This window comes from Papaver somniferum, chromosome 6, assembly GCF_003573695.1.
Source record: "Papaver somniferum cultivar HN1 chromosome 6, ASM357369v1, whole genome shotgun sequence".
NCBI classification, from domain to species: domain Eukaryota; kingdom Viridiplantae; phylum Streptophyta; class Magnoliopsida; order Ranunculales; family Papaveraceae; genus Papaver; species Papaver somniferum.
This window is the reverse complement of record NC_039363.1, coordinates 85,726,514-85,746,272: the sequence shown is the minus strand read 5'-3', so window position 1 is coordinate 85,746,272 and position 19,759 is coordinate 85,726,514. Positions and strand designations below refer to the sequence as shown.

Here is a 19,759-nt window from a genome sequence, read left to right as displayed (position 1 = left end):
CGTTGTTCATGGTTCAGGGTTCATGGTCCATGATATAGTTCAGGGTTAGGGGTTTAGGGTTCATGGTTCATGGATAGGGTTCATAGTTCACGACATAGTTCAGGGGTAAATATGACTTTTTAACAGGTGAGATAACTGCCACCTTGCATTTAACGGGATGGAAAGCGTTATTTGAAGAAAAAAACAGGATAGTTTAGAAAAGTACAAAAAAACGGAACACTTTTTTTATCCTAATTCAAAACTAGGTCACTTTATCAAAATTCCCATTTTTAAAAGCTAGAGCCTGGAAAACCACATCAAGTACGTGCCTCGTACGCAACGGCTCCGGATCGTCTACACCAAATTTCCTCAACAATTCTGCACCGGCGAATAAATAGCTGTCACGTGTTCACTTTTAACATACCAAATCGTGATTTTTCGAGCTATACTATGAAAAAGGAAAACGTTTAAATTGAAAGATTTTTAAAGAGATAAAAAAGGAAAATGTTTGCCCTCCCTTACTTATCTCCTCCCAGGCTCCCACAGGCTCCCACTCATGGCTATTGTACCGTAGTCATTAGACTCATTACAGATTAGACTGTTGATGAAGACTTTCAATTCTCTCTTATAATTGTGGCATGAAGTTTGGATGCATTAATAATGAAAATTATGTTAATAACATTGAATGCTTGCATGGTATAAATCTTTCTTTTATGGTATGAGCTATGGATGCTTTATTAATGACTTCACATACTAAATGCTTGCCTGATAGAAATCGGTTACTATATCTATCAATGGTTTCTACATCTACAAAGATCGATGGTCATGCATATAATAGTCGATTTCACTGCCTCTTTCATGGTAGGTATTACAACAGTTGGCCTACGTTGGTCGACACAACTTGACAGAAGTCGAAATTCAAAACATCCGTTAAGATAAAAACACTTGCAGAAAAAATTAGTGCAAAGACTACGGTACATTACAGGGAATATGGTTTGAGTTGGAAGAGATAATTAAGGGAGATTAAAAAATTTCCTTTTTTATCTCTATGAAATTTTTTTAATTTAACCAACTGCATAAATCTGATTTTGGTATATTGAGAATGAACACATGGCAGCTATTTATTGGCTGTTGTAGAGATGTAGAGGAAATTTTGGTGTAGACGATATGGAGCCGTATGCAACTGTTAATCTCCAATAATGCATCATTCAGTTTGAATTAAGGAACCTAACACTAAAAGTACTTTGTCCAATAAATAAAAAGTTACGTACTAGTAACAACAACAAGTCAATCCTATCCGACATGGCAAAACTTTACAAACTAACGAAAACCCAACGGCCCTACATACGACGGTGTAGGGCGGATAAACTTTGTTTTTCGTTTTCTTCTCCGTAAGAAGATGCATCATATTAAGAGTCCGTTAAAACAAAGAGCAATGATGTCCCGCACTATTTTGCGGGTAGCTATTCCGTTCAAGCGGCTTCTTTATCATTAGATGACGTTAAAATCCAGATCAAATAATCTTGAAACTTTTAGAAAAAATGATGGATCATTTCCTGAAAGTGGTTGGTCCTTTCCGAACTGCGAATCTAACCATAAATTTAATCATCTAAAAATAAAGAAACCCGCTTGAGCGGGATAGCTTCCCGGTGCGGGATAGCATTTGTCTAAAACAAATCTAAATTCTAATAACGCGTTTTGTAACACGGTAATATTGTTATCACTCAGACTGATAGACTCAAAAGACTACTCAACTGAAGTTGCTCAAAATGTATAGATTTTAGTGAGTGGGCAGTCAGTGAGAACAGCAAATACCAAATTAAAAAAAAAAAACAATAATTTCCCACCCTTGTTATTTGATTTCCACTTTAATCTCTCTCTGTAGTCTCCCTTCCTAAAATAAACCGCTTGTACTTGTGTTCTGTTCCAACTATTTTTAGTTTTGGCTTCCTCCTTTCATTTCAACAGCTCTTTATTGGTATTTGTTTCTGTGGTGATACTGATAATAGTAATACCACCTCATTTCAGGCTCAATACTGTGGTAAGTGGAATTCAAAAAACCCTAAATTTTGAGTAACCCGTGTGTTATTTTTTGTTTCTCTTCAGTCTCATTCACTTTAACTACTTGTTCTTTGTTTCTTTTCTATCATTCTTCTCTTTACCATTACAATTGTTGTCGTTTCTCTTCTCCTTTTGCTCACTCGCTCCTTTCCTTTCTTTGCTTCTCTTTTAGTATTTTATTTTTCATGTCAATTTTTTTAAATTTTCATTTTTCTTAACAATCATGCCCTTTCTCTTCGATTTCTAGGGTTCATATCGTATATGGTCACACACAAAGTTTGAAGTTTTGGGGTGGAGAAATACTTAATTGATTCTGAGATCTGAAAAAATTGTTGAGAAGAGGAATATAATTGTTCAAGGACTGTTCTAAAGATTATTGATTTTATGGATCTGAGGATGGTATGAGGTGTGACTTTGTTGTTCCGCTGTTATTATTATACAACTCTGATTTTGAATTTTACGCTTTTGGAGGGTTTACTGTACATTTTTACTTCAAACTCGGTGGGGCTACAACGGCTCCAGATCCACAACGTTTTTTTCTGAGATTTTTACCAGCTTCATTCCTGAATTTTGAATCTGGCAAAATTGGTGGAGAAGTGAATTTTCTTTCAGTGTTGGCAGAGAATTGAATGGAGTAGAGTTTTCCGAGAACTTGTGGTAGTTGCACTGTGGGGTTGGTTTTAGGAAAGGATTAAGAGCTCAAATGTTGTGTGGCCAGTGAATATTCGCCAACATTCAACTGCTTAGTAGAAAAGGAGGATGATTGAACAATTCATTAATTTCGTGATTCGGCCTCCCAGGTAATCTCCTAAATTTTTGATGGGTTTACTAATCAGTATGTTTTCATCCAAATCTGTTGCATTGGGATGCACTTAAAACACCTGTCTAAATTTTAAGATGCTGAATTGGAATCTCTTAGTGACTTTTTAAAGCTGCCTTATTTATTCTGTCATGCAATCTGATATGTTGGAATATACAGGGCAGACTACAACCCAGACCAGTATTTATGGGAAACGGATTTCACTCTAGCCGGAAGGAAATACAAAAGACAAGACTTGGAGGCAAGTACGAAGATGTATTGACAAGGTTTTACTTTCCAGTTATTGTAACACATGCATTTTTTTTTTGGTTTCTCAACTTTTTGGAATTTGTGTGTTTCAATGTTAACAGCTGACCAATGGACGGGGTCATATCTTACGGTGTAGTCATTACATGCCTTCTCCTTTACCAGAAGACACACCTCTTCCCTGTGTCATTTACTGCCATGGGAACAGGTATATTATAGTTCTCGTGAATGAATTTTGCTGCTCCGACACACATTAGAAGCAGTACAAAGCTCTCTTGTTATATTCACATCAATACATTTTTTTGGACAATATCAGTCTGCATATGAAAAGCTTAACACCTATTCATTTTGTTCTTGAGTGGTGCAGTGGATGTAGAGCAGATGCAAATGAGGCTGCTGTGATCCTTCTTCCCTCCAATATCACTGTTTTCACACTTGACTTTTCTGGTTCAGGACTATCCGATGGCGAGTATGTCAGCCTTGGTTGGCATGAGGTGTGTTGGTCATCTTTTACTTCCTTTAGATTCCAAACTCTTATGTATGTAGAACTTCTAAGGATTTAGTATTATTCTTCATCTACCTGTCAGAAAGATGACCTTAAAATTGTGGTGTCTCATCTGAGAAGCAACAAACAAATTTCACGCATAGGTCTTTGGGGACGATCAATGGGTGCTGTCACAAGGTATGTAATCTTAGAATTATTTGTTACTTTTCTCTTTCAATGTTCAAAACACCTAGTACAATAAAGAAAAACTAATCAGAAGGCATGTCCTGGCCATCAGTACCACTACTCCACTGCCACTACCACCTCTATTGCTAACTACGTAGTACCAGATTGCTAGGCAATTGATATTGATAGTATTTGTAAGTAATTATTTTCTTCAATGATTATAATGCAGTCTTCTTTATGGAGCAGAGGACCCCTCCATAGCTGGAATGGTGTTGGATAGTGCCTTCTCAAACTTATTTGATCTAATGATGGAACTTGTGGATGTCTACAAAATTCGACTTCCTAAATTTACAGTAAGACTTCGTTATCTGTTTGTTTCTCAGTGCGCGTTAAATGATGGAGTAGATCATTCTTTAGCCATCGGTACTTGGCTCTATGACAATAGTTGCTAATAATCTTTTCCATAGAGTATTATTCAAGGGTCCCGTGTTGGGCTTGTCTAAGATAGATGCCCTAGCATTAACTGCTTCATTTTTCAGTAATGCTTCATGATGTTTTGCAGGTAAAAGTGGCTGTCCAATACATGCGGCGTGTCATTCAGAAGAAGGCTAAATTTGACATCATGAATCTAAATTGCATGCAGGTCTGTAAGTGTTTTGTGGTTACGTTTGCTGAGATTTACTTGTAACCCCTTTTAGATCAGTGCCTTGATATGGCTTTTTAAGGTTTATGGGACATGTTTAATTTCATTCGGTAAGCTGGTTTTGTTTGACACTAACCTCATTAGTTCTGTCTGTCAAGGTTGCTAAAGTCCCTGCATATAGTCCAAAGACTTGCACTGCCCCTTTAGAACACATGCTGTAAGATTGCTGGATTCATTTTGTTAATGTTCTATTACACCTGCAGGCTGCACCGAAAACTTTTATTCCATCTTTATTTGGGCATGCAACTGAGGATGTATTCATTCAGCCCCGCCACTCCGAGATCATCTTCAAGTCTTACGCGGTATTAGTTCATTTCATCTCAAGGGGTGAATTTTCTTTACTTGTCTTGATAAATTTTTATAACTAACCTAGAGTTTAGAAAAAACAAGGTTTATTTTTGATTTTTGTAGATTCCATTTAATTATTTAGATGTACACCATGGACATTGTTTCTGATATTTGATCTTTCTTCAGGGGGACAAGAATATTATTAAGTTTGATGGTGATCACAACTCTCCACGGCCACAGTTTTATTATGACTCAGTTTCTATTTTCTTCTACAATGTTCTTCATCCCCCTCAAGTTCCTTCTGCAATTTCAACAAAGCTTGAAAAATATTATGATCTGGGGGACCTAAAAGTTGGTGGTGGTGTAGATGAGGTAATTCATTCAAATTATCTTAAATTCTTAGAGAACTCAAAACAACAATAGTGTATCTTTTCATTGCCTGCTGTAACAATGGCATCGACCCTGGAGATTTAGAGGTTGCAGAATTTGTAGTTAGCCACTGTCCTATGCTTTGTACATCTCTATTTTGGCTGATACAGTTCCACATTCATACTGTATGTTGGGGACAAAAAACAACAATGTTGACTCCGTTTCATTGGTTATACTACTAGTCATGACACTCTAATTGCACCACTGCACCTCTTGTATGAAATTCTTGCAATACTTTAGCGACTAACCAAGTGGTGTGCTTTTTGTTTTAGAGCCTCCTTTATGAGATCATCTCTGGTCTTCGTTCAGTGCAAACTGATGCTGCAAGCTCCTCGTCAGTTCCTCCTAGTATTTTCGCTGCAACTGTAGGCATATTTGCTCTTCTGAATTTGAACCGCTTACATGTGTCTTTGTAAGATTCCTAGTCGTGGAGTCATTCCCTTGTCCCATGTTAGTCTGGTAATAAAAGCTGCTTCCTTTTTTTCTTAGCAGGATTCATTGCTTGATGAAGACAGTAGGTCTAGTACAAATATTGATGACATTCCACCACATCTGCAGGTAGTTTATCTGATTCATCTCTTGTATGTAAAACGACTTTCTCGGTGATCTCATTTCAACAGTTGGAGTTTATTTGATGATTTTTGTTACTGTAGGGAACTTCACAGGAAAACACTAATGATCAGAATGAGGAATGCTGCTCGCATTCCAGTTCAAATCGAGAGAGTTGGGGAAGGTGCTCTTCTCTAGGAGGTAGCGATGGAGATCCCTCTTCTGCTGATTGCAAGAGCGCAAATAACAGACATCAGGTTCCTACTTGTTTCCCTTAGCCTTCTTGTTTCCTTTCATATTGTTATTTTCTTGAAACATATCATTTGTAAGCATGTGCAGTTTAAGTGATTGAAATGGAGAATCAATTCCATTAGAATTTCGGATCTACTTGAATTTCATTTTAATCCAATTACCTTGAAATTCCAATTACTTGAACCAAACATGTTATAAGAGAAAGTTTGGGTAAACCGAGGATGTAAAGAGAATTACTTGATGGTGACAGGTCAAGGGTGACATGTAGAATGCTTAATTTGTTGTGCTGAAGTTCCTCCCTCTATTATTGGTATATGAAGTTTTGCTGAATGAAAGATTTCTTGTGGTTTTAATTTGTTGCAGAGGACTCTGAAGGCGCTTGCAACCCCTCTTAGAAGGATACAAAGGAAATTAGACCCGCCAAAGGGAGAGGAGGAGGACAAGAAGAAGAATAGTAGTAAGAAGAAAGATCCAATAGTTGTTCAGAAGAAGGCGAAAAGTGAAAAGATGGAAAAGTTTGAGGCTCTGAGTCAGCGGATACGACTCTCCATTCTAAAGCGAGTTAACCACCATCGGAGACAGCGTTCTTCATGAGAGCGTCTGCTTACCATTCTTCTGTACAATAATGCGAAGTGTTGTCACATTGTTTCTCACTAGCGTGTTTTTTTTTCTTCTTTTCTTTCAGTAATCTACGTCTCTACTTGTATCTCTCTTGTGTTTTTCTTTTTCTTCTTTGGCATGCATAATTGGGCAGCAAAATAGTAGGTTGATCGACACCAAATAGTATCATTGAAGTATTTAACTATTGTAAAGTTGTAGCTGTGAAAATCTGGAGATATCACCAAGTCAAAAGCTGCTCGTCAGATTCATAGATGCATTATTAGTCCATGTAGATAGGTAGAACCAAGACGAAGTCTTAACAATGAGCCAAATCATCAGGTGATGACCAACTCTTATTTCATCATTTTTCATTTTCTCCTTGGCCAATAATTATTCAACTGAGGTATAAGAAATTGTTGGCCGGGTTGAGCTGTTGCTTGCCGCAAATGAGAAAGTGCCACGGCCTGAAAATAAATATATGAAAATTCAGCATTTCAATGCAAAAATTTGTAGTCTTTTGAGTCGAGAAGACGAGCAATAGTCAAAACTCACATATTACGTGGTGGATGCAGCGATCATCACGGGATGAATGTGTTTTCAGCAACTCCTTAAAATCTGACGACAAGAAACCACTAATTTTAGTAAGGAAAAAAAAACTTCTATCCTCTGCCAGCTCCACCCATTCATCCGTCCGTCTCCTGTTGATTCCATTTCCACCACCACCACCACCACCACCATCACCTCTCCGACCAACACAAAAGAAGAAGAAGCCAGACCTATTAATTTCTTGCAATCATCTTGACACCCACTTATCTCTCCGTGTTCATTGTTCAATCAGCTTGCCTCCTTTCTCTCTCGGTTGCATGGAGATCCCCTGAAACGAAGCTGAAATTAATAAATATTGGCAAGGTGAGTCTAGGTCTCTCTCTATCAAACACAACGTATGCTATTTATCTTTTACAACTATGTTCTTCTATCTGGATGCAAATAGCGTGTATTTTCATTCTGTGTATCCTTTTACCTGGTTTAAAATTTTTAAGACCCTTTATAAAATCACTTTCTTGTATCCCTTGATTTTGATAAGGGATGGATCTCTAGGAAAAGGCTTTTGATGGATTACTTTACAGTCAGTTATGGGAAATTATCAAAATGGGGGTGGCATCAAATTGTTGAACTGGTCTTAAAAGAGATAAGAATATGAATAATAGATTTGGATCATTTAGGGAGTCACCGATTCCTCATTAACTTAAGGAGAAGTGCAAAAATGAGGGGGCTGTAGAACATGAATTATCTAACATTATTATATTCTGCAACCAATATCGGCGAACAATCTTTCTCTTCTATATTTTATATGTGTTCTATTCTATGAATTTTTGTTGATGTTATCGATAGGTAGAGCCTAACTTAATTTGATGGTGCTCTATAATCAATTATATTGTATGACTGAAACCCACTCAGTGTTATTTATTGAATTCCTGTGGAATAGATTCTACATTAAAGTGGTGTCATCTTTATTGGGTGTTCACTTGAAGCTTGGTTAGGCTATCTTATGTTGTTCATCATCGTGCCTCTTCTGTTCTTGTGCACTTTAGAGTTCCTACTTTGGCGTGGTTTACATTTTCACACCAATTTTCCAACTTAAATGCATGGATCTACTACTTGTTTAGCCAAATGTAGGAAGAACTACAAATTTTACCTTTTGACATAATATCTAACGTGTCTATAAGTTATGCTGCGGGTTCTTTTTAGGTTTATGCGAAAGTTATCTCTCTCCATCAAGGGTATGAACAGATCTATGTCAAAAATTTCGCATATTTATTAAATTTACTGTTTGTCCAGGTCCATAACTGGCTTCTTCTCTGATTGACGATTTGTATTACTAAGCCACGATGGGAGGTGTAGTAGGAAAGGATGAGTCACTTGGAGGTTGGATACCAGAAACAAAGCTCGAGGCAAAAATGGTTGAAGCAATGCAACGGAAAGCAGCAGCAGGAACTTCGATGAGATCATTTAATAGTGCTATTTTGAAATTCCCAAAGATTGATGAGAGCCTACGCAACTGCAAAACAATATTTGAGCAATTTGGTTGGCTTTCTTTTCTTTGTCCGGATTTTCTCTGTTAGTTCGCATTCATGAATGTGGTTAAGATAGTCAAGTGAGTAGATGTTGCTTGTCTTTTATGGTTCAGGGTTCAGACAAAGCTTACCCTACCGATTTGAAAGATGCCTGGTAATTTTATGGATGTCTTATATCCGTTGATTAAGAGTTCTTTCCTTTTTATTTTCAGATGCGGATTCAAATGGTGCAATAGATCCACAAGAGCTTAAGCATTGTTTTGATAAACTAGAGATCACTTACTCGGAGGAGGAAATAAGTGATTTATTTGAGGCATGTGATATCAAAGAGAATATGGGAATGAAGTTCAACGAGTTCATTGTTCTCCTCTGCCTTGTCTATCTTCTCAAGGAAGACCCATCTGCCACTCAAGGTGTATCCAACATACAACTAATTTTCATTAATTTTAGTTTTTTACTGTTTAGATTTTCTCTTTGTATTTAATGAATGTAGCTATATCTGCGGTGGAACCATTTCTATCTATCATAAATAAGGATCTCAATATTTCTGAGTTTCCATGACTAAAACGCTAGAAATCACGGATGGGCTTACCAAACCTGGAGGCAACCTTTGAAACTTTGGTGAATGCGTTTGTGTTTCTGGACAAGAATAAGGATGGATGTGTCAGTAAGAGCGAGATGGTCCAAGCCATAAATGAAACCACTTCAGGAGAACGCTCTTCAGGGCGAATAGCCTTGAAAAGATTTGGTCAGTTCTCTCTCTCACTTTCTCTCTTTAGTTTCTCATATCCACCTAGGCATGTTTTCGGCAACCATTGGTTAACATCTGGTTCACCATTTTCAGAAGAAATGGACTGGGACAGAAATGGAATGGTGACCTTCAAGGAGTTTCTCTTTGCTTTCACCCGCTGGGTTGGAATTGACGAGCTTGAAGATGAAGAGGACGCAGAAGAAAAGGTTTGATCACCTGCTGGGTCATCTACATGTTATTAGTAGGACACAAGACACACAACGCCCTCTACCTTTGCTACTTCTTACTTTTCCTATTACTACTATACCTGGGAACAAAGCTACAGTTCGTAGCATTTTGAGTCCGTTGTGTAAGGTTTTGTTGTTTTGCATTTATTGGCTGTCTGAGTAGAAATGCATGTTTTTTAAATCATCTTCTGGGATTGTGGATTCTTGTAAAATATTCCAGTAACTTAACATTGAATGAAATAGTACATCCTGCTGATGGAGAAGATATGAATTAACCATATGGATCAGAAAACAATTACAGTTCGGGTCACAGGCATTCCATACTCAGCAGGTTTCTCTTGCAGGCACTGAGACTAGTGTGTATCATGGATATTTTTCACAATCCATACGAAAAAAAACAGCGTATCAGCTATGTAGTGTTAGATGGTGATGAAATAGCTCAAAATCACAGTTCAAGTTGATCACGGACTATAAGGAAAAGAAGAGAGTTGAATCCGTTAGGAGAACAGTTATGCCTTTATTAAAGAAAACTGGTGATCCTGGTTTACATTATTTTTGGCTCTGCCGCAATTTAACATGTGGTCTGTAGATGCACAAGCTGGACTGTGGAAAATTCAATGTGTACCACTTGGTCAGCACTCTTGATTCCTCCAACTTATATATGAAACTAAGTTGCTATGGCACGTGAATGTGAATCGCAAGAAGGCCAACGATTAAACTATGCATTTTTACATTTGTACCAAATAGAAATGGTAAAGACGGCATTCTGTGAAAGTTAACAGAAGTCTTTGAACTAATCATCTCATCTCCTGATACATCTAAACATAACTCAGTTCCCCTGAAAACAACAGTCTAACTTATATAAAGATAATCACTCTAAACTTTTTGTAGCCTCTTCTGATCGTTTTTCATCATATGGGGAAGTCCCAGAATGAGAAGCAGAATGACCTGAAGCTGGGATTTCTAATGGTGGGGGCATCTTGAGAATTGTGCCTGGGTTCGACTCCAGTATCGGGTGTGTGACTGCAGTCTCTGGTTTTGTGTTTAGCGCCTCCCCCACGTTCACTCGCTGCTTCTTGACCCTTTCATCTCTAGGACTCTCAGATGGAGAACCACCAGCAAAGCAACCTGAATCTGGAGTCCATGGTTCATGCAGAGAAGATAAACACTCCTTAAGAGCTAGCTTTTTCTCGAGCATCTCTGTCTTCACAGCTTTGTTTTCCGAGGTTGCAGCCGGAGTTGATGGGTCGGTTCTATTATTATCAGATTCCGGACAGTTGTGATCACCTGATGACATGGGGAAAGTGACCCCAGAACATGATGGTGATTCAGCAAGAACGCTACTGAGCCGTTGCTGCTCGTCAATGATTCGCTTGAGGTACTTTCCTTGGGCTTCAATCCTCAACTGGAGTTGCCTCTGCACCTGTTGAATTTTGAGATTTTAGAAGAACCAAGTCAAGACTTCCCTCATTTTGATCAATAAACTACACACACTAGCAGCATCAAATCAATTTGGGGAGCCAAGTACAAACTATCAGAAAGACTTGCCTCTAATTGTTCATGCAGCCGTTTTTGTACTTCCATCTGCAGCTTGAGTGCTTCTGTTATTTGCATCCCACTGCACACAAATACACTTGCAGTGCATGAGATTCAGTTTTAGGTGATTGGTAAATGACAAACGAGCCACCATATTTAACCACCAAGCGGTTCTGGATATATTCTTAGTACGGAATTCTGATGGGTACCATAAGTTCTTAAGTATATTCCTCCGTGTAACTGGTCTCATGGCTTCAATACCATAAGTTACCACATACAAAATGCTATGCTGGCCGTTGTTTATTTCCTACTCGAAAAATGAAACTGAACTACAAAAAGCAAGAGAAGAAAGTTCTACTTACGGTGTACCATCCGAGCAGGTAAATTTGTCATCTGAGTCATTCCTATCAGTCCTTTTTCCTAAAATAAGGAAGCACCATTAAATTGGTTTTTGAAGCATAATGAATTGGAAGGCCGGAAAAAAAAGATAGAAAAAATTGCCTCGGCTGCCTATGATTTCTTTAAAACTAAGAATATAGATCCCAATCTCTTTGCCATTTAAGATCACTACTGATTAAGTCAGGCACACATACCATCAGGTGTAGACTCCGGGAGGTATTTTGAGAGCCGGTATTTCTGTACCCATCGGTAGAAACTGAATTAATGATCCAAGAAGTACAAATGTAAGGTACGAATATTGCAGATGTTATTACCTGTAAGTGGCTTTTGATATGGTATATTGTCAAACTCTGCACACCCATAACGCTTAGGACTCCTTTAGGAGTTGCCTCTGCACAAAGGGAAAAGGAAATGTGCATGGTTAAATGTATGGCTTAAATTTCAGGAACAGAATCTGCTTAGGAGAAGGCACTTCTAATTTTCTAAAGGCTCATGCATTGACTGTTGGTACAAAAAAACTTCATAGAACCTCCACGCGTTCCAGCAGAGTGAAATCCTTGGCCAAACCTAAAATCTCAAACTTAACTAAGTTAATGCTCTTAGTTCCACTTAACCAACTAAGTTATTGTATTGCAAGGATGGCTCCAGCCACCTACATTACATTATCGGGTTACCAAGCATAAGAGCCTCCACTCCCTTTCTCCTGGACAGGAACAACTGTAAGAGGTCCACTGTGTCCCAGGTACAGAGAGAAGCTCTAGAGACAAACTATTTTCCTAGTAAATGGAATTCACAATCGGGTCGATTTAGTGTTCTCATCCCATAATATCTCACCACACATGATTCTAAATTTCATTATTTTTGACTCAGAAAAGTAAGGTGTTGAATTCTAAGTACTCACTGTCTGGTCCACCGAGCTGTGCAACCGCTTCTTCAAAGCGTTCATGAAGCTCATCCGTCCAACGCAACCTTTTCCTGCTTGAAGCTATACCAAGATCACTGTTGGTGTTGTTTCCATAGTTGTCGGAGCTCATTGTCCTTGCACCACTTTCAAATCGCAATCATGAATTACTAGGTACCTGTTACCTGAATTAGCTAGAACCAGAGGATAATAATGATGGTTTTCTAGGTTGATTATTCAGCATTCATCTACAAAACAAAACAGCCAAAAAAAATCATCAAGCCATGAGGAAATAACCCTCAAAAAAATCATTTAGCAACCAGAAAAAACAAGAGGCAACAAGTTCATAAAAGATAAGTCCACTTCTGTAGCCAAGGGTTCTACTCGAATACTCCTTTTCTAAGCCAAATTCTGTTTTCAGACACTCTAAAACCTTCTTCAAGAGATGAAAGGATTTAGGGTTGACATCACCAATTCATGAGGTGATGAAGGTAGAACTAAAAAAGACACCTTTAACAAATGAAACACACACAATTTTGTAAACACAAACTTTTTTCCTGAAAAATTCGGAAATGCCATAGATGGCAACAAAAATGGAGCAGAAATTATAATTGCCACCCTAATTCAGATTTTTGAACAAAGATAAACATACAAAAATTCGATGTTCATACAGTCTCCCACTTCCGTGGAAAGAAAAGTAGTAAATATGTCTGGGTAAGTCAATCTGAACTTACATAGCACAAATTGCTAGCTCAGTAGAAACTATGATGAGAACCCATCTCCATTAAAGAGTATAATTGAAGCTAAAATGACAAGAACTAAATAAAAAAAAAAAGAGAAAAATGTGTGCATTACTCATTTTTGAGAATCTTGTAGAAATTCTTCCAACTTCAAAGCCAAGGAATTTGGTAAGTCGAGAGAGAGAGAGAGAGAGTTGCTTGAAGGAGAAAGGTCAGAAAGAGAGAGTGTTCAGCTGGCACTCTTCTAGATTTTCTAGTGGAAAAAGAATTTAATTACTGAAAACGAAAATTAACGTACTAGTGCTTGTTTTTAATTTATTTTTTGCTACTAATTTGCGTTTCTTAATTTCACTAACCTTAGTTAATTAATTAGTAGGAGTATGTTTTTGTTTGACATACAGTAGATGGGTAATGTAGCTCTCTTCATTGGCGCTTGGCTGCCAGCAAAACACACCTCTCGTGGCCCTAAGTGAGTTTGAGAAATGAGATGCTTCCATGAGAATCTTTCTGGGAATATGCCTTCCACGATTCTTTACTTTACCTAATTTCATTTTTAATTCGATCCGTAATGCGGATTATCTTGAGTTAGTTGTGTAAAAATAGTCTGATTGCGTATCTATTCTGGGATTTCTTTTAATTTTTCTAGAGTTTTTGAATTAACGTTTAAATTTGAATTAACGTTTAAAGAAAGAAAAAAAAGGAATAAAATGAAAAAGAAATCAGACGACTATGGTAGTTTTTTTATTTTCTATTTATTAAAAGAAAAAATTCGTTAACTAGAATTGGAAACTACTTTGTATGTATCCCCTATTATTGCAGAAGCAATAAAAGCAGAAGCAATAAAACTTGGAGGATGATATCAAAAAAAATAAAAATTAGGAGATATTGTAACACTTCTTAATTGGGGACCTAAAAACTAATTAGGGCCCCTTTTATTTCTTAAAAAAGTTATTTTATATTTTTTAAATAATTTTATACTTTTTTCATTTTATTATTATTATTTTTTAAAATAACGACTCTTTAAAGACATGGTAGAGTTGTTATTGTAGAGGCGCCATTAAAACAATAACGACTTTTTAAAGACACGATATTGAAGTGTTATTGTAGAGTCGTTATTGTTGTTGTTTAATGACGACTTTAAAGAGTCGTTATTGTCCAATGACGACTCTAAAGTGTCGTTATTGTCAGACTCTACAATACCGTGACGACTTTTCATACAAATCTGGGCAAATAAAAGAATTGCAAACAAAAAAATTGAAAAAGTTTTCTTTTTTTTTAAATGATTAAACTCTGATTAAGTAAGATTAACACTAACCAAATAAGAGTAGATTAGCCATTACCTAAAATATTTGGATAAGGGGTTATTGAAATTAGGTTTCGGTGACCTTTTTTCATCCTCTAGTATGAGACCCCTAATTGTTTTTTGGGCCCCCAATTAATAAGAGTATTGTAACCGGACTTTAAGGGTCTGTTTGGCAGCTTGGAAACCCAACAACATATCCTAAATAGAGATATCAGTTATCTAACTAGGAATTGGTTAACTTGAATTATGTTTGTCTCAAATTTTATCTTATCCCAGATTAACATAGAAGTTGTTTGGTTAACATCTCAATCACCCAACAGAAATCATAAGTATAACTTGAATCATGTTTGTTTCGCTCTCGAATTTAAACAACATGCAAATAACAGTATCCAAGTCTAACTCATCCAATTTAAACAACAATATGAAAATAACAGTATCCAAGTCTAACTCAACAGTATGCAAACATTAGCCGCGGCAGCGACGCTGATAATCATTCCACATTGCATCTGCGATTGAAGTTCGAAGTTCTGAAGCTACTTCTCGTTGTCTATTTCTCCCAAGTGTAGGACATTCACTGTCTTGTTGCATTCTTGTATCGGTTTCTAGTAGGTTTTGTAAGTTCTCATCATCGAAAATCAAGTCATTAATGCACTCTCTGCGGATGTGGTTATGAAGGATGCAACATGCAAGTACAATTTTCACTTGTGATTCGAATGGATATTGAGGCTGCAGTTGCAAAATAGTGAAGCGTCTTTTAAGTATACCGATAGCACGTTCAATTGCATTCTGTAACGATGCATGTCGGAGATTGAATAATTCCTTTGCACATTTTGGACGATTTCCACCAAATTCCTTCAAGTGATAACGGACACCACGATATGGAGTAATAAACTGCGGCATATTGGCGAATCCTGCATCACCGAGATAAAATTTACCTGTACAAACAAAAAAAGGCTAAGTTATCAATCAAGCTCTCCGTGGATATAACATAAATGTGATTATAGACTCTACTGCATATATGATCTTCTTCCCCATTCTAAAATGAAGTACAAACATTGTACAATTTTCCCTGCAACAGTAGGAATAGGAATGGCAGCTATTGCAATGCAGTGCTAAAACCAACAGTAACTACCAAAACCAAAACCCTCGTTACTGCTCGTATTTTACTCGTTTACCATTTGGAAGACCACTGAACTGAGAGCCACCCGTGAGTATCAATAAAATGGATTCACAGATGAGATTAAGTGGGTCTCGGAAGACCACTGAACTGAGACATGGGGAGTGTAAAAAAACAGACAAATAGTTCCCAATAATCATTAAAATTTCATGCTCACAGATGAGATTAAATATCATGCTCTAGGAATTCCAAACACATAATTCAACTGGAGGGTTTCTTTGATAGTAAATGATGAATTGAACAAATGATGAAAAATACAGCATGACCAGCATGCCTATCTATCTAATTAAAAAGTAGTTGTCTACCTGAGCTTCCCGTTAAAAAGATGTCAAAGCTAGAAACATGGGTTGGCAATAGTATTTGGAAGTAGAATGAAAAATATATGATAGCACGTTATACCTTCGGGCACAATTAATCTATCGCATCTTGTTAGAGCTGAATCTAGTATGCGTGAATCAGCAGCCGAGCCTTACCAACCAGCTAGAACATACTGAAACTGTAAGTCAAAGGAACAAGCTACTAAAACATTTTGCGAAATGAACCCTTTTCTGCACCAAAAAGGGACTTGTTCGTCGAGACCAACCATTGCTGGTATTTGTGTTCCATCAATGGCTCCTATACAATCCTATAATGAAAAGAATACGAGTAAAAAGTAGTTGGCTTTGGATACAAACATATTTATATATACAACAAAAACTAATTGAGTTTATGTGATAAAGCTTGGTTGAAGATATGCAATACCTTGAAGTATGGATAAAATCTTGGGTTTTCTAAGATTTCAGTGGGGGTATCAGGCCCTGCTGGTACAAGAAAATCATCTGCCAATGCAACAATAGCATCCAAGACTGCATTAAAATGTCTACTAATTGTCTCACCTGAATGCTGAAAACGCTCTTGAAGTATCCTGTTACGTTCATTATGTCCAACAGCAAGCATAAAAATTGCTACTTTTTCTTCAACACGAACTCCATTACTATGACGAAGTAACTCCTTTTCTTTCAACATATCACATAATCTTAAGAAAACATGTTTTTCCATACGAAAACTATCCTGACATCGTGCATCATGACCATTTAAGACTTCATCTACATGAGCTGCACCACTAAGAATTGAATCATGGCATATTGTTTTCTCCAAAAAATATTGGTAATAAACAGCAATTAGTGTTGTTGTGGCTGCTGTTACAACTACTACCAAATCTTCTTCATCGTCAGAACTCGCCATATTGCGATATCTTATATGTACCTACCAACAGAAAGAATATAGAAGAAAATATAAAAAAAACACACAAAAATTAAAAATCAACATGGAAACTTTAAAAATAAAAACATTTCAATTTAATTCATAGAGCAGGAACATAGTTCATAAAAAATGAAAGGAAAACTACTATTACAGTACCATAACAACACTAAACTTAAACATTAACCAAATTAAATCTCTGACACAAACTACTAAATGAAAAGAAACTTAAACATAACCTAGTAATTCGAAATCCCTGAGAATACTATGTGGCCAAACTTCACCCTATCAGACACCTAGTCACTTAAATTGGAAGGATAATATGCGGGAATATTGAGCTTCGATAACAACCACTGTCGTTTCCTGTTCCCAGTCAATGCAATGAAAATCTTAGCTTTCTTTTCATCTTCCAATAAATCTAGCGCCTGCACAAAAGTATCATCATCCAAATTTGGTACATCCTCGAGTGCGGACACTAAACTTGCCTCTAAAGATGATGATATTTTGTTTTCTTCTTTCTTAGTCGCAACATTGTTCACAGCCGCTGCCATTACCTGAATTGCATCTACCATTCCTTCTCCTGTACTCTTTTTGTTCTTTCTAAAAGGACGTGAATTCAGACCTGTTGAAGCTCGAGCCCTTTTTTGAGTGTCAGATGTACGCAAGTCCTCATCCTTATATTTATATCCATTCTCATTCTGTTCTTGAGGGGTATCTGGAGATTGCGTGTTATCTAAATTTTCATTATCATGGTCATCATCATCTTGCACAGTATTGTCATTCCTACAACGGCTATACCTTCCATTGGCCCTATTATCCCCAAATATAATAGCTAACTCATCAAAGTGATCAAGGGTCTTTTTCCTCCAGCATTTGACATCAGGATGCTTCTGCAAGTGGAATTATAAAATTTTCCTATTAGCATATCTTCTAAATACAAAACGAAAATCAAAATTCATTAAATTGTTAAAGAATAAGATAAATTACAAACCTTGATATAATCATCCCATACAGCATCATCAGCAATCACAATTTCTCGCGACTGATCCCATCCAAATCCACTTTGACCTCTAAGAGTACTCACAGCAACATAGTTCTTCTTCAAAGTTTTCATACGATTTTCCAACACATCCTTGGTAAAAGAAGAACCAAAACTCTGCTTGAAATTATCAACAAAGTGTGTCCAAGCATATTTGCTGAATTGACCATCGAGTAGTTGTCCTTTCTGTACTTGGTCTTCCATTAGACCTATGAACAGTCTATCCATGGGAGGAGTCCAAGTTGTCCTTCCAGTTTGGGGGTTGGATGATTGATCACTCTCCATATTCTATAATCAACTGAATATGTAAGCTATTGCTAAACAAACTTTTCAGGAAACTTGGCCACACAACAAAGCTTAACCCTGTGAACTTGGGAAGCTAGTAATTACTCAAACAAAGCTTGTCATAAAAAAATGAATTACCTACTGATTCAATCAAATCTACTAAAAAATCTTTCCCAAATTTAAGTCATACCAACCTACTATAAACAAACAACCTAAATCATTATAATTGCGATGATACCAGCAACATGCAATTGATAAAAACAAAAGAAAATATATGTAGTAATGAGAAGAAAAACCACTATCAACAGAAAAACCAAATCATTAATCTATGAAGATGATATCAGCAACATGCAATTGAAAAAAACAAAAGACAACATACACAATAATAAGAAGATGGATAAATACTCATGCATCAACAAAGATGATAAGAAAAAGAAAGAGGATGAATATGGTACCAGTAACTTGCAATTGATTCCTAGCAGATATGATATGAAAACCCTTCTGTAAAAAAAAAAAAAACAAATTGAATCAGATTTTATAGCAACTTGCAAATCAGATTTGCATGATAAGAAATTGAATCATAGAAATTACTAGGATGAATTGAATCATAGAAATTGAATCAGATGTAAAAAATTACCTACTAATTTAATTGATCTGTTGCAGATTTGATCGGTAATTGCTCTGTAAGAAAAACCAAATCAGATTTGTAACAAACTGAATCGTAGAAATCAACTGGGATGAATTTGTTAAACTAAACTAGTTGAGAAGAAGAGAATACCTTGTGCCAATTTATGTGGGATGAATTTATCTGGGATGAATCGTAGAAATCAACTGGGATGAATTTATGTGGAATAGCTTTGCATCAGTATATATAGGATAGGGAAGAAATTGGGTATGAAAAACCCTATCGTGGGTTTAGTAATGGTGATACAGGTATCATGGATTCGTGGGAATGGTAATGGGATTGTGGAGTTCTATTCTTGGCGAGGAAATTGGAAAAACAGGTATCTGAGAGAATACCTTAATCACACCTTTTTAGCATACGAAAATCACGGTGGGTTTTCTTATTCTTATCCCAAGTTGGGAATTGAGGGAAGACAAACAGGATATAACCGTTTTATCTAGATAACCCATCCTAGGATAAGGATATCCAAGCGGCCAAACACGACCTAAAAGTTTTAAAAGTTCGAGCATGTCTTGCTAATTTGTTACCAGGCTTATTAGATACTCTGCTAATATAGTTGCAGGTCCATAATGGATAACTATTTAACTTCACCTTAATATCTAAAACAATAGAAAATTCTTCCCATGCCACTTGTAAGTATCCCCAATGACCCGATTGTCTGCTTCAGCTACGAATTTCAACGCGAAACACACCTAGAAAAGGAAAGGGTACTATGTACACCACCAATTTTTTCGTTCGGCAACCTGTATGGACATAATCGAATACAATTGCAAGCAGACCAACTTAATGATGCTTGACAATATGT

General features: G+C 36.8%; 4 protein-coding genes across 14 annotated transcripts; 2 read left to right on the top strand and 2 right to left on the bottom strand.

The window, feature by feature from the left end:
* The first annotated feature begins 1,741 nt into the window (after nt 1-1,741).
* Nucleotides 1,742-6,874, top strand: LOC113288270. 10 transcript variants are annotated; one of them, XM_026537250.1, is made up of 15 exons: nt 1,746-2,020; nt 2,288-2,439; nt 2,662-2,840; nt 3,020-3,101; nt 3,211-3,314; nt 3,474-3,600; nt 3,694-3,788; nt 4,006-4,129; nt 4,339-4,419; nt 4,683-4,781; nt 4,954-5,139; nt 5,469-5,561; nt 5,686-5,754; nt 5,850-6,002; nt 6,361-6,874. In XM_026537250.1, exons 3-15 carry the CDS (start codon nt 2,800-2,802, stop codon nt 6,589-6,591), a joined length of 1,485 nt encoding a protein of 494 aa, XP_026393035.1. In that variant the 5' UTR covers nt 1,746-2,020; nt 2,288-2,439; nt 2,662-2,799; the 3' UTR covers nt 6,592-6,874. The 10 variants fall into 10 exon arrangements, 8 of the variants coding, with proteins under 8 accessions (XP_026393035.1, XP_026393037.1, XP_026393034.1 ...); XM_026537252.1 differs by having other exon boundaries at nt 2,653-2,840; XM_026537249.1 differs by having other exon boundaries at nt 2,288-2,446.
* Nucleotides 6,875-7,176: 302 nt separating this feature from the next.
* LOC113288273 (probable calcium-binding protein CML21) lies at nt 7,177-9,930 on the top strand. Its single transcript, XM_026537260.1, has 5 exons — nt 7,177-7,506; nt 8,437-8,682; nt 8,885-9,087; nt 9,246-9,420; nt 9,517-9,930. The coding sequence occupies exons 2-5, from the start codon at nt 8,487-8,489 to the stop codon at nt 9,633-9,635; spliced, it is 693 nt and encodes a 230-aa protein (XP_026393045.1). The 5' UTR covers nt 7,177-7,506; nt 8,437-8,486; the 3' UTR covers nt 9,636-9,930.
* Nucleotides 9,931-10,341: 411 nt separating this feature from the next.
* LOC113288272 (myb family transcription factor PHL7-like) lies at nt 10,342-13,577 on the bottom strand. Of its 2 annotated transcripts, none has more exons than XM_026537257.1 (7): nt 13,342-13,577; nt 12,487-12,734; nt 11,900-11,976; nt 11,780-11,822; nt 11,549-11,606; nt 11,199-11,268; nt 10,342-11,073 (listed from the first exon to the last, which is right to left on the bottom strand). In XM_026537257.1, the coding sequence occupies exons 2-7, from the start codon at nt 12,617-12,619 to the stop codon at nt 10,522-10,524; spliced, it is 933 nt and encodes a 310-aa protein (XP_026393042.1). In that variant the 5' UTR covers nt 12,620-12,734; nt 13,342-13,577; the 3' UTR covers nt 10,342-10,521. The 2 variants fall into 2 exon arrangements, with proteins under 2 accessions (XP_026393042.1, XP_026393044.1); XM_026537259.1 differs by lacking the exon at nt 13,342-13,577 and adding an exon at nt 13,221-13,339.
* A 1,417-nt stretch (nt 13,578-14,994) lies between these two features.
* LOC113291008 lies at nt 14,995-16,930 on the bottom strand. The gene is made up of 5 exons (XM_026540590.1): nt 16,448-16,930; nt 16,180-16,331; nt 15,705-15,796; nt 15,584-15,598; nt 14,995-15,464 (listed from the first exon to the last, which is right to left on the bottom strand). The coding sequence occupies exons 1-5, from the start codon at nt 16,928-16,930 to the stop codon at nt 14,995-14,997; spliced, it is 1,212 nt and encodes a 403-aa protein (XP_026396375.1).
* Nucleotides 16,931-19,759: the final 2,829 nt, after the last annotated feature.

Bases quoted from the DNA above. Each gene is read 5' to 3' on its own strand.
- LOC113288270 (XM_026537250.1), top strand. From the start codon at position 2,800: ATGATTGAACAATTCATTAATTTCGTGATTCGGCCTCCCAG. The intron at 3,102-3,210 runs GCAAGTACGAAG...CAATGTTAACAG, and splicing joins ACAAAAGACAAGACTTGGAG to CTGACCAATGGACGGGGTCA. The intron at 4,420-4,682 runs GTCTGTAAGTGT...TTACACCTGCAG, and splicing joins TGAATCTAAATTGCATGCAG to GCTGCACCGAAAACTTTTAT.
- LOC113288272 (XM_026537257.1), bottom strand. From the start codon at position 12,619: ATGAGCTCCGACAACTATGGAAACAACACCAACAGTGATCTTGGTATA. The intron at 11,823-11,899 runs GTAATAACATCT...CGATGGGTACAG, and splicing joins ATATCAAAAGCCACTTACAG to AAATACCGGCTCTCAAAATA. The intron at 11,074-11,198 runs GCAAGTCTTTCT...AAAATTCAACAG, and splicing joins GGCTGCATGAACAATTAGAG to GTGCAGAGGCAACTCCAGTT.
- LOC113291008 (XM_026540590.1), bottom strand. From the start codon at position 16,930: ATGGCGAGTTCTGACGATGAAGAAGATTTGGTAGTAGTTGTAACAGCA. The intron at 16,332-16,447 runs GTATTGCATATC...TTTTCATTATAG, and splicing joins GATTTTATCCATACTTCAAG to GATTGTATAGGAGCCATTGA. The intron at 15,797-16,179 runs GTAAGGCTCGGC...CCCATGTCTCAG, and splicing joins CAGTATGTTCTAGCTGGTTG to TTCAGTGGTCTTCCGAGACC.
- LOC113288273 (XM_026537260.1), top strand. From the start codon at position 8,487: ATGGGAGGTGTAGTAGGAAAGGATGAGTCACTTGGAGGTTGGATACCA. The intron at 8,683-8,884 runs GTTGGCTTTCTT...TTTTATTTTCAG, and splicing joins AACAATATTTGAGCAATTTG to ATGCGGATTCAAATGGTGCA. The intron at 9,088-9,245 runs GTATCCAACATA...CTAAAACGCTAG, and splicing joins ACCCATCTGCCACTCAAGGT to AAATCACGGATGGGCTTACC.